Here is a 13,103-nt window from a genome sequence, read left to right on the forward strand (position 1 = left end):
AAGTCGGATGCAGAAAAAATAATGGGAGAAAAGAAAAATAATACTCTGAATTCTGAACAATTCTACTTTACTGGGTTGAGCCGTCTGCCAGCTGGCCACGGTGCTGACTACTTGTAATATATACTTTTGGTAGGCTGCATGTAGTTCTTGGAACTGTTTATATTAGACGGCAGAAACTTAATTATTCTAAAATTGGCAGGATTTGCTTTGGTCACTTAATACAAAACTGCTTAGTCATCTTTATACCTAGTGTGGACAGCGTTGTTTGAGTGTGAAAACCTGGGAAATGCACACGTGCTCCAAAGAGACTTCAAAGAAGGTAGCAAAACAAGAAGGTATCATTTTTTGCAAGATGCTTACTTACCAGGTGGTTGCCACATGTTTTGATTGGACAGGCTAGGTGCCTGTTGAGTTCAAGTCCCTGATTACAAGTATTTTTCTTTCTTGTGGATTGTGTCAGGATTAAAAACCGACTGCTGCTGCTTCTCAGATTGGGTTCTACTCCTGCTTTTTTGCAAAGTACAGGTTTTCCAGCAAGAGGGTGAAGAACGCCTGAATCAGCTGTCAGGAAAGCTTTCTTGTTCTCCGAAGCCAACCAGGATGTCCTTTCAAGCTGCTCGTCACCAAGGTCCTCCCTTTGACTCTTCTGGTTTGGATACCTATCTTACCACATATGAACTACTGCCTTCCAAAGGCAGTACAGATTTATAGAGCTCCAGCAGGGAAGTGGGTAGGCAAAATGAGTCTCTTCCGTGTGTTTCAGAGTTTGAGGTGGCGCCAGAGGTCTCCAGGTTTTTCCAGGAATGCCCGTGGCAACCTCACACTCTTCCTGTGACCCGCACTAGGGCTCCTGAGAGAGATGGTGAGAAAAGATAAAAGTCCTATAGCCAATGGGTAATGACACCAGGCTTGGGAGGGGTGGGTTCCCAAGCCAACATCCAGAACAGTGCCTTATGTTTCTAATTACTGAGCATGGTTAGAGAGCAAAATCAGGCAACACTTTTTTTTTTTTTTTTAGACTGATGGAAGCATTTAAATCAGCTCTGAATGTCAGTGTTTTCTAATTATGATGGAGGAGTGGCAAGGAATCTCCAAAGGCCTTGGCAATTTGGAAAGTTTCAGCCCAACCCTGATTCTCTTCTTTTCTTATTCATCATATGTCTTCTTTGTCCTTCTTTTTCTTTGAACACCCCAGAACTAGCCTATCCCCTGAGTTACAAAGGCCTAGTACTCCTCTTCCTGAAACCAGAATGTCTTTCTAAGACAGGGTTCTTTTCCACTAGAGGAAAACAGCTACAGCTACAAATCGCATTATAAAATAGAGCTCCATAGTGAACCACCACCACCCCCAAGGTAGTACTAAAAACTCTCCTAGAGGCATGGCCTTTTGAAAATGTCTCAGCCAAGTTCCTCTGTTTACCAATTAAGTGCAATGAAAGAAATGCCCTGGAATCCATTTCAGTTCAACAAGTATTCAACTTTGCTGACTATAAGAAAAAAATAGTCAGTTAAGGGACTATTTGACAGACCCCTCAAGTACAACGTCGAAGGATCACAAAAATGAGTAATAACCTCAAGGAACTTACCATCTTCTAGGAGAGACAGGTGTATACTTGCTAATTTAAATACAAGCTATAGACTAAGCACTCCAATAGAAATATAATATGAGTATCCGTACAAACCCATGTCAGTGAGTGAGTGGTTCAGGGACCCTGTAGTCTTATGCTAGCCTTAAGCCTGTACTGTGAGCCGTTTCTTACATGAAGAAAAGTCCAGAACTCTCCAAACTAGCAAATGAGGGGAACTACCATCTACGTGATTCATGCAAAAGGAAAGAGGAAGCAGTCTAGGCACTTCTCAATTTATTATTTAACTTCTATGTAGCTTTATATGTTTAAATTGTATATTTATTATGTCCAAGGGATATCATGGATAATGTCCCTTGGTTTGGTTGCTTTTCATTTAAGATTATAAACTGCTAGAAGATAGTCTCTAACTTGCTTCATAATTCTAGAACACAATAGATGCACTTGAGGATCATGATGAATAGAAGTTGAAAAATTCACTAGGGAATGATTAGTCCCCAATTAATAAAGCAAGTCCTTCGTGTATAAAATTGTTACCACTAGCAAAGCACCTCTAGCATGTAATTTTTAATTATCTCCAGCAATGTAATTGGATTTATATTTTACCATCTAAACTCTGTCACCTTGCTACACCCTGTATCAACAAGATAGCTGGCTAAGGCTCTGGATATAGGTGGTGGTGGTGGTTTTTAGAGAGAGACGGGTTAGGGGAAGTAAGGGAGAAAGAGAGAGAGAGAGAGATTGAGATCTTAAGCAGGATCCATGCCCAGCGTGGAGCCCAACATGGGACTTGATCTCATGACCCTGAGATCATCACCTGAACCAAAATCAAGAGTCAGTTAACCAACTGAGCCACCCAGGTGCCCCTGGATCTAGTTTTGATCACTAAATGGGAAATGTTAGTTGGAAAACCAAACACAAAGAGCATACTCCTGGGTTGTGGATATTTTTATAGCTTAGGAGACCAGAAAGGCCAAAGGGTCATGCAAGTAAAACTACTATTGTGTAAAATATGATGATCTTCATACCATGTTTATCATTGGTAAAGACCTATGAGTTCTGGTCTTGCGTTCCAGATAAAATGCTCATGGTCCCTGTTATACAATTTGAAGTGTGACCTCTGTTCAGACAATGTCTCCGTTCCTGCCTGTGCTGAACATTTTACTCATTCAGTAGCAAGTGCTCATAGTGAGATTGTCTGATCTAATGACCCTCCACACGAGAACAGAGATGTTACTCATCAGGGAATTAAAAGAGCACAGGTAGGCTTCCAGAAGCTGCCATGTCTTTTACACCATCTTACCTCTGAACTGCATAACATGACTTCACACAGTACAGTCATTTCATGTGGGGGGTTGGAAGGCCTTCCAGCAGGGCCCTCCAATAGAATTTTCTGTGGTGCTGAAGATGCTGTATGCATTGCCTTATATGGTAGCCACAGAGCACTTGATGGAGCTAGTAAAGCTGAGAAACAAAATTCTTCATTTTATTTAATTTTAATTATGTTTCACTTAAATTGCCCCAAGTGATTAGTGGCTACCATATTGGACAGTACAGCCATAGAATCTTAAAAACTATCTTTCACTACAGCCTTAAATAAATGGAAAATTCTCCTCTACCTGACTCTTTTCAATAATAGGGGTTCACACTTTCTCAGCAGCCCTACCTATTGTTGGGCAGTTCTGTTGGGGGAAGGACCCCCACCCTTATATATCAGAATTAGCCTCTGTTATCAGGCATACATTTAGAGAAAACACATTTATATGTTTCTTCTGGCAAAGCCATGCACCTTTTTGTTCTCACACAGACACAGGCTGGCAGAGACTTTCCATCTTTGCCTTAGCATTCATGCCTATGCCTTTTACTTTTCTCTAGGGGCCAAAAGAAGAAGTGGCCACATGCCTGTTCTGATTTGGTATTAACCTGTGTCTTTCAGGGTAGTTTCCTTGAGTTTGCTGAGATAAAGTACTGTAAACTCTGAGGGAAGAGGGCACAGAAGTAATTGGTCCAAATTTTCATTTCTCCTTGCTCTTCTCAGAATGGTGTAGAGTTTATTCTAAATACCAGTGGTGGTTTTCCACTGATTTGCTGTGGTTCAGGAGCTGGTGCCAAAGATCTATACATCTCAGTCTTCTTTCTTTAAACAGAGGTAAACCTACTTCTCTTACCTGAGGGTTAAACAATGATTGCCATAGAATTTGAGCAATATGAAGTGTTCAAAATAAAGCAGTAGCATTTGTGATCACACTAAGATGCAACCTGAAGTCCCTAAATGTGTCGTCTTCCCAAGTGTTGGAGTCAGTGTATATAAACACCATCACTTCAGAAATCTAAAATGCCCAAACCACCCACTATTGCTAAGGTGAAGAGAGGCTGCAAAGATCATAGTCACATTAAGTCTGTCAGTGTTTTGCAAATGGAGAAATACAAATAGAGAAAAAGTAATGATAAAAGACTGAGCAGGAATGGAGAGAAAAAAACAAGCCACAACCTGTTAGCCTGTTCTTAGCATGGTTTTGTGTTCTGGGTTCTGCTGACTGGAGAAAAGAAACAACTTGAGAAGGCACAGCTACTCCGATTGATCCCATTCATTCTTATTTCTGTGTTGCTGGTCTTGACAAATGTGCCTTGGTGATTGCATGTATTTTTCTCTCTTAAGTAGCACAGACTTTTGGAACAAGATGGTGAAGGTTGAGCTAAAGTTAAGTCCAAACTGTATGTTACAATCCATGTGTTTATTTGGTTTTTGAGTCCCAAATGAACCATTCTGTTCAGAAAAGAGCAAAGCAGGTTGATAAATTGAATTTTTTTAAAAAGGACAAAAGTTCATTTTCTACAGTCAGAAAGAAAACACTGCCAGATTTACTGTGTAACTACTGCAAATGTGGGTTTATATAACTTTTGAGATTCATATATAGTCTATTACCAATGTCTTTAATTCACTTTGTAAACACTGATCAGTCAATAAAATACAGAGATGAATCAGCTTGAGTTATATTTTCCATACTCCGAATGGTAAAAATCTAGAATAAAAATCTAGCAGTTCAAATCAGCTATGATTCCTGAGTGCCTACTACATCCCAATGGTAAAGAGATTTTTTTAAAGCAGTGGTTATCTTTTCATAAATGGCCTTAAAAATGAAAATATATAGAAAATATCATATGAATAAAATAAGTAAATACTAGTTCGAACAATTGAGCTGTGGCAAAGCAGTACATATATTAGTTACCAAAATGAATGATACATATTTGAGGAAAGAGATAATTACTTGTAAGCTAGAGTCCCCAGGAAAAGGGAAAATTTGAGCCAGGAATTCAGGACTGAATAGAGAAATGGACATTGAAAAGGATAGGGAGCCGGTTCCAGATGAATGCAATGTATGAATTAAAAATGCAGAGAGAGGGGCGCTTGGGTGGCTCGGTGCTTGAGCGTCTGCCTTTGGCTCGGGTTGTGGTCCCAGGGTCCTGGGATCGAGTCCCATATTGGGCACCCCACAGGGAGCTTACTTCTCCCTCTGCCTATGTCTCTGTCTCTCTCTCTGTGTGTCTCTCATGAATGGATAAATAAAATATTTAAAAAACAAATAAAAGTTCAGAGAGAGAAAATTGAATGATGAGGTTGAGAAGCAATAAAATATTTTTATCTGGGATGCCATGGGATGATGTGCTTGAAAGGAAGGCTAATGCTTTCTAAATTAGAGAATTAGAAGAGAATGTACTTAGATAGCATTTAGACCTGGAAAGGAGGAAACATGAATATACCATGTTTGATGCATCCATCTTTGCTGGATGAGAAAGCAGGTAGGAAATCATAGTATCATATAGAGCAGGATAAAACCCTGAACATTAGCTAGTCCAACCACCTCATTTCACAGATTCCCAAGTGTGAGGTCAGGTCACTGTTTACCAAGGGTTTTTGGTGAAAGACATTTGAAGGACTGAGGTGAGTGAAGATTGAGGAATCTGCTAAGGTGAGGAATCTGTTGGAATATGTGACACCAAGGAATCACCCAGTACATGTAGGATGAAGGGAAGCATCACTGAACCACAGTAATCACCCAGCTGAAATTAACACAAACCTTTGGGATAGACAAAACATGGTTCCTGACTTTCTCCCACAAAGCCCTGAATCTTGAGAACAAAATCCAGAAACCAGATGATAGTTGTGATTTGAAATTGAAGAGGAGTATGATAGACCTTGTAGAAGTTTGAAGAAGCAAGAAAGTCTGAAATACAAACTCCAGGAGGACAGGGACCATTATAATCTTGTTTACTGTCATATCATATCCCCAGTGTGTGGAACAGAACTTGGCACCATAGTAAATGCTCAGTAAATGTTTATTGTGTGTTGATGGTATAAATGTTTTTTGGTGGGACTTCACTGAATGAGTTGAACCATGAAATTTACAATGAGTAAATAATGGTGACTAGTCAGAAAGGATTTAAAAATGGTTATGAGTGTTGAAAGACTAGGGTTTCTTGCACTAAAAGAGAACCAGTTATGTCGGGGACGAGGGTATAGTGGTCAGAAAAGAAGGTGTATAATAAGGAAGATGCAATGCAAGAGAAGAAACTCCAACATCACAAAGAAAAGTATTCAGTGATGCTGGCCAGAATCTGAGCATCCTGGTTTATGAATCTTACAAAGAAGTAACAATAAAATAATAGAGGCTTAATTAATATTTGCAAAGTTTAATTTAATTGAGATCTCTGAGACATGATAATTCTATTATTTAAACCAAATGGATATACAATTGAAGAGGCATGGGTAATTTTTAAGATCACTTCTTACCTAAGTTTATATGATCCAATGAATTAGACCAGAGATCATTGACAATGGTCTTCTCAGAACTTTCCTGGGGGCATTCTCACATGTTTCCTGAAAGGGAAAATAATTCGTACAGGGCAATAGTGGATTAGTTCAAGAATATCATAATGATTAAGAGCATAAACTTTGAAATTCTAGTAAAATGGGGATTTTAATAGCTACTTTGCAGGTTTATTATGTAGATAAAATAATTCAGCATAGTTTTAAATGGCCCAATAAAGCTATCAAGCCACAGAAAGACATGAAGGAAACTTAAATGCATATTGCTAAGGGCAAGAAGCGAGTCTGAAAAGGCTATCTGCTGTATGATTTCAACTATATGACATTCTGGAAAAGGCAAAGTTATTATAGAAACAGTAAAAGGATCAATGGTTGCCAACAGTTGAGGCAGAGGAGAGAGGGAAGGATGATTAGATGGAGAACAGGGGCTGTTTAAGGTAGGGAAACTATTCTAATACTAAAATGGCTGATACATGATATTATGCACTTGGCCAAACTCATAGAATATACAACATCAAGTGTGAAACCTAATGTAATTTATGGACTTTAGTTAACAATAATGCATCAGTATTGGTTCATCAGAATTGGTTTTCATTTGCTATTCAGTTTGTGATGATTTGATGATTTGTATTGGTTCATCATTGCAACAAATGTACCGCACTGCTACAAGATGTTAATTAGGCTATATTAGTTTTCCAGGGCTGCCATGACAAAGTACTGCAAACTTTGGGGTTTAGAACAACAGAAGCATTTTCTCACAGTTCTAGAAGCTAGATGTCCAAAATCAAGGTGTCAGCAGGGCTCCTTCTGAAGACCCGAAGGAAGGATCTAGTCCATCTCTCTCTCTCCTAGCTCTGGTCATTCAGGCATCCCTTAACCCCCCACCTCAGGCATTCTCCTTATGTCTTCACATGATCTTCTCTTTATGTATGTCTGCTTCTGTGTCCAAATTTCCTCCTTTTCATGAGAACACCAGCAATTTCAGATTAGGGCCCATTCTAATAGCCTCATTATAACTTGACTTACATATACAAAGGCACTATTTCCAAATAAGATCACATTCTGAGGGGTTAGATCTTCAATATATTTTTTTAGGGGGAAGGGATTATACAATTCAGTGCAAACACAGAAGAAACTGTGGGCAGGGGTGAAGTCTATTCATCTTGTCTTTAAAGTTGAAACTAAGAAATAACACCCAATTAATTTTTTAAAAAACATTAAGAAAAAATAACCCAACACATTGTACATATTCAACAAACGTTAGTGACTTTCAGAAGCTGCATTAACTTATCCAGTGTCCCTAACACAGTAGATTTTATTCTTGGTGTATTCCAAGATGAGTAGTAGCATGGCCCAAAGTTCCCAAAGACTTTCCCTAACCAATTTGCTATTCAGTTTTTGATGATTTGAATGTAGACAGGACTTAGCTCCTCTGGCTTCTCCCCCTAATAACTGAGTGGTGGACTAGAAACCTATCTGCTCACAAAGTTCTCCTGCCCTTGACTCGGTTTTGTGGTGTCATTACCAAAAGAAGACACTGTGTGTCAACTGATTTGGAATCTGTAACACTGACTTATTATTTAATTACAGCAGCATGTGCTCTGTCTTAAGAAAATCTAGTGTTTTGGGGGCCCATATTGAAAAGATATATCAGTAGGTAATGACTCATCTGCCTTTGTAAGGAGTTTTTTACCCTTTACACAGAAGTCATGTCAGAGTTCTTTTATTAGCATGACAATAATCCTCTCCTACAATATAAAAATTTACACTTTTTTTCATAAAACTTTCAAGAACCCATCTGTCACATCCATGGGTACATACCTTCCTCAGACTACAATTCTCTTTCAGACTAACCTGTCCATTTGTGTCCCTCTAGAGCTCCATGGTTTATACAAATCTCTTTGCTTTGACACTTCATCACTTCATTGGTTGAGAAGTTTGTTTCCCAATCAATGTTGCTGGAAGGAATTCATCACTGACTGAAGTTAGGGAAAGAAAGGAGAGATTAGGAGCTGGGGACATGGAAGCCACTGCCCCCCAAAAAAGGGAAAAGACCACTTACAGTTCTACCCGTACATGACTCCCCTTAATAGGACAGTGCCAGAGAAGTTCAGAGGAGCTCTGTGGTAGGGGAGTGTGATGATTAAGGAAGACCTCTAGCCCCATCCTGGTGGGAGACCAACTGAGAACCTCTTCCATAAATCTACACCTTCCCTTCCCTGTGCCATCTCATACACCCAAAGCAGAGTCATACCACACAGTACATAAATGTGTGTTCTCTCCCTCAGATACACTCACTACATGTCCATAAACTGCAACCCAGAAAAGTTGTGTAGATGCATCATACACTGACCACCACCCCCTACCTCTAGTGCGCCACGTATATACTCAGCAGCCTCCAAATGAGTAATTCATAGACAGATGGACTTTTTCTGTGGTTGGGAAAGAAAAAAAAAATAGTGCCCAAGTAAGTAATAAAAGGTGAGGAGTAGGTGGAGAGAATGGATAGCAGAAAAAGAATTTGGGTGGGGAGAGAGCCAATGAGTGAGGATGGGCAGCTTACTGAGTGAGTGCTCCAGGACACTGCTGGGCTTGGCCAACCCTGTGCATCTCCAGCCTGTTCGTCGCTGCTTATTAGCACCTCCTCCAGAGGTGCAGGCTAAGGAACTCTACTAACAAAGCAGCATGCACGACTGCTTAGCTTGCGTGAGGGAGGAGCACAGGCTTTAGAGGATGCTTTTCAAGCTACTTGGATAAATTCAGAAAAGTGAGATTGTTTACTTACAGACGGACCTCTCTCTCCCATTTCTGTTTGCCGTTGCTATAGTTATTTGCAAAGTGGTTCATCTACAACAAAAGACTGCACTGAAGAAAGAGACCAGAAGAGTTTAGTCTCTCACCACACCTAGCATTCAAATCCCCAAGTTCAGCCCCACTGTCCACAGGGACGGTCTCACCCTGCACTGTGCTCAGAACAAGAGCCCACCCCAGGGTGAAAGACACCTCCACACACACCCCAGCCTCCACAACCTCTTAAGAGATGCTCAAATCACTTTTTTTTCCATTCTCATAACTAAGGGGAGATCAAACTGGAGGACAAAGAGACATTTATGGTTGATGAGATGGTAAAGGAAAATGGATTCTTTTCTTCCCAACCAGCAAAGTACTTAGAAAGTACTCTTGGGGGATCCCTGGGTGGCTCAGCGGTTTAGTGCCTGCCTTTGGCCTGGGGCGCGATCCTGGAGTCCTGGGATCGAGTCCCCCGTTGGGCTCCCTGCGTGGAGCCTGCTTCTCCCTCCTCCTGTGTCTCTGCCTCTCTCTTTTTCTCTCTCTCTATGTCTATCATAAATAAATAAATAAATATTTTTTTAAAAAAGTACTCTTGGTACGAGTAAGACAGAAAAACACCTTCAGATTTTAAAATTCCCAATAAACACCAAAATTTGAATTTCTAGAAGATTTATAAGCAGTATAAATAATACCCTAAGGGATAAGAGAGGGGGGAAAATGCAAACATTGTATAGTTGTGTTTTTATTGGCAGAGATTTTATTTTTGTTTTTGTGAGTTTTTTAAGGGGAAAAATGCTTGAGAATAAAAGAATCTGACAATTTATATAAGAAGCTTTCTGAGCTTGGCTTCAAAATCTCAGTTTTGTTTTTTGCCCCTTGCAACAAAGATGTCACTAGGTGATGGCTTTAGGTTTTGCACAGTTCCTTATTTTCCTATGCAGGGCAAATGGCTCGTCTCATGTGCACAGAAAGGGCTGGAAAATATTTTTTGTGATCTGAGTGCAGCGGAGAGTCTAGGATTCCAGAGGAAGTGGAGGCCTCCCGCTCCACACAGGAAACAATCTTCAAGCAGGCCTTAAATGCCAGATTCCAGGCCGAGTTTAACTAACCACTGACAGCTCTGTAAACAAAGCAAGGACAAAAAGAGCCCGCTTCCCCTTTTCTGGTAGTCATTTTGGGTTTGGGGGCTGCAGGGGAATTCTGGAATACTTGGCTTCATGGCACAGAAGCGCAAGGGAAGCAAGCTCCTCAGCTGAAGAGCTGGAAAGGGAAGATCTTTCTGGGATTAAAACCATCACGGAGGAGGTAGGAAAGGATAAAATGGTTGGGTCACAAAACGAGCCGGGACTTTTGAGCTCTGAAAACAGCTTGATCATATGCAACTGCTTTTAAAAATGCTGCTAGCTTATATTTATTCATAGTAGTATTGCTGTGGTCTTTTTTAAAAATCATTCTGATGTTAATATTCTTTCAGAATATACAAATTACGCCTGGATACTTCTATTATTTTATTACTATTTTCCCTCTTTTCCTTTTCTCTTAGTACCCACATATTTCCTTTTTGGCCACTCTTCTTTTTCTCACACTTTTTTTCTCTTTTCCTCTTTCTTTGTTCACTTTTTCTTAACTTTTGTCTGTGGCTCAAGCAAGTTATAAAGAACAAAATCATTCAGTAGCTCTTCAGCAATCTTACCAGTATTTTAGATCTTCAGAGTCTTTCTGTCTCCTGAGGTTTTTATTTATTTATTTTGAACTGTAATCCTGGGATCTTACTTATTTGTCCCTAATAATTTCATGAATGAGACTAAATTTAACACGCGAAGGACTCAGCTCAGGAGTCAGAAGCTGATCACTGGCTACCTTGCCAGTCTTCTAAGGTGTTTTTCTTCAGAGCAAAGAAGAAAAGAGAGGGTGAAACAATGGTGGGGATGGTGGGGATGGTGGGGAGCCAAAGGTGAAAGTGTTTCATGGGAAACAATACTTAGATTCATCTATGATATTGACCTACCTCCTCCCTGCTAGGTCCAGATTCTCCTGTCTCTCTAGACCTGAAGCCACACCATGGATGATTTTGAACGTCGCAGAGAACTTAGGAGGCAAAAGCGGGAAGAAATGCGTCTCGAAGCAGAAAGGTAAGGATCTAAGTTGAATGGTGTTTGTGTTCTGTTATTAACAATGCTGGTTTCAGGCTTCAAAGATCATCACTCTAAGGGCCAAGTCTATTGCACACTAAACTGTTTTTGCAAAAATAGTTATGGAAAATTTTCCTGTTATGACTCTAAATTGTGCATTAAAAAAATAAAAGAAAACCAACATCAAGGAAAAGAGAGATTCTGGAAGAATCAAAGAGTTGCATTAAATCAGGAGCCTTTCATACTAGAATTTTTAAATGACAAAGGCAATGTGTGGATGAAAGTTTAAAAAGCAGTTATAATATTGAAATGACAGGAAAAATGACAAACGCTGACTATTGAAACCAACTAGGAAATGGGAGTCTTTGGTCTAAAAATAAAAAGGCAATAAGTCCCAGATGGATCTTGTGACAAATCTTTATTCATATTAGAAAAGTAGCCAAATTCAGTAATCCACATATTAAAGGTTAATAGTTAATAGAGATTCTGAGTCTAGTTGGAAGCTGTTCTGTTGTGTGAGGCATCTGTCGTGGTGAGTTCAAGGGCAGGTTGGGGAAGTAAAACAATTATATGAATGAAGCACGGGGCATAAATACATCTTGTAAAATGGACAGTGGCATGTAATGTGGCTCAAATCAGATAGAGTAGGCATTCACAGGAAGAAAAGTAGTGCACGATGATCTTACAATCAAACTGATTTTGCCTCACACCAATGTTAATGCACAGATGAAAAGATGGCAGTAAGGTGATCCCTTAGCGATCCTGCAGTACAGAACAGGAAACTTACACCTATAACCAAAGTTGGTGAGGACACGAGCTTGATATATGTATATGAGGAACACAAAAGAAAGTAAAATTACCGCCTTTGATTAACCTGGTCAGAGTAGGCCGCCATTCATGGGATGACAATGTACATACATGTGACACCGTGACTGGTACCTGGGCTCTGTGGGCTCAAGTCTCTGCTCTGCCTCAATGAGTTGTGTGGCCATGAGCAAGTGACTTCCCCCTAAGCCACAGTTTGCTTATTTGCAAAGCAGGCATAATAGCTACAGAATCTGTGTGGTGGTTGTGGAGATTGTTGAACTTTGTAACTGGCCTAGCCAGTACCTGGCACATGGCAGATATGCTTCCATAAATGCTAGCAGTCGTTGTTTTTGTTTTTTAACCATTTTCATTAACTAAGCAAATAAGAAACAACAACAGAGCCATATAGACAGCCAGAACTAAACATCGATGCCAAGGAAAGGCAGTCATCTTCCAGCGATGAAACCAGTCAGAAAAAGCTCCTTGAAAGTGATAGGCCATGGAGGATGTTGTAACAGTGATGAAGAGTAAAAGGAAAGCCATCTCAGGGAGGGAATGACACCAGCAAATATCACAGGTGGAAACAAGAATCCTGGTGTAGAAAACCTATCACTCAATGAGGAATGAGTTGGACTCACACATCTTGGGTGTTCCTATTTCCCACACAGGGCAATAGACAGAGACTTATCAGGGGAGCCGTAGGTGATAAGATGCTTGAAGAAAGTGATCTACAGTGCACTAGAGTGTGGGAAGAGTGAGTATATGGTAATGAGGGCCTGAATCAGGGCAGCAAATATGGAAATGAGGATCAAGTATGAGAGTTTTAGAGGGAAAATTAGCCAACCTTTCAGGAAAGGGAGAAACTCAAAGATAATTCCAAAGAAAGTAAGTCTGAGGAGCTGGAAACTTCATGTCCTAGATGGAGAAACTCATTCCATTCTTGAGTGTACATGGCCAGGG

At 40.1% G+C, this 13,103-nt stretch overlaps 1 protein-coding gene across 13 annotated transcripts in view; it reads left to right on the forward strand.

Moving 5' to 3' along the window:
• CALD1 (caldesmon 1) overlaps nucleotides 1-13,103 on the forward strand; it is a 188,511-nt gene that overhangs the window by 75,157 nt on the left and 100,251 nt on the right. For 12 of the 13 annotated variants that reach the window (XM_072777272.1, XM_072777280.1, XM_072777282.1 and 9 more), the window contains one exon: nucleotides 11,227-11,336. In XM_072777272.1, the coding sequence (XP_072633373.1) occupies nucleotides 11,266-11,336 (71 nt within the window). In that variant the 5' untranslated portion in view covers nucleotides 11,227-11,265. Of the gene's footprint in view, nucleotides 1-10,227; nucleotides 10,510-11,226; nucleotides 11,337-13,103 lie in introns of those variants that run through there. The other variant, XM_072777279.1, reaches the window with a different exon arrangement.

This window comes from Canis lupus, chromosome 15 (assembly GCF_048164855.1).
Source record: "Canis lupus baileyi chromosome 15, mCanLup2.hap1, whole genome shotgun sequence".
Taxonomy (NCBI): domain Eukaryota; kingdom Metazoa; phylum Chordata; class Mammalia; order Carnivora; family Canidae; genus Canis; species Canis lupus.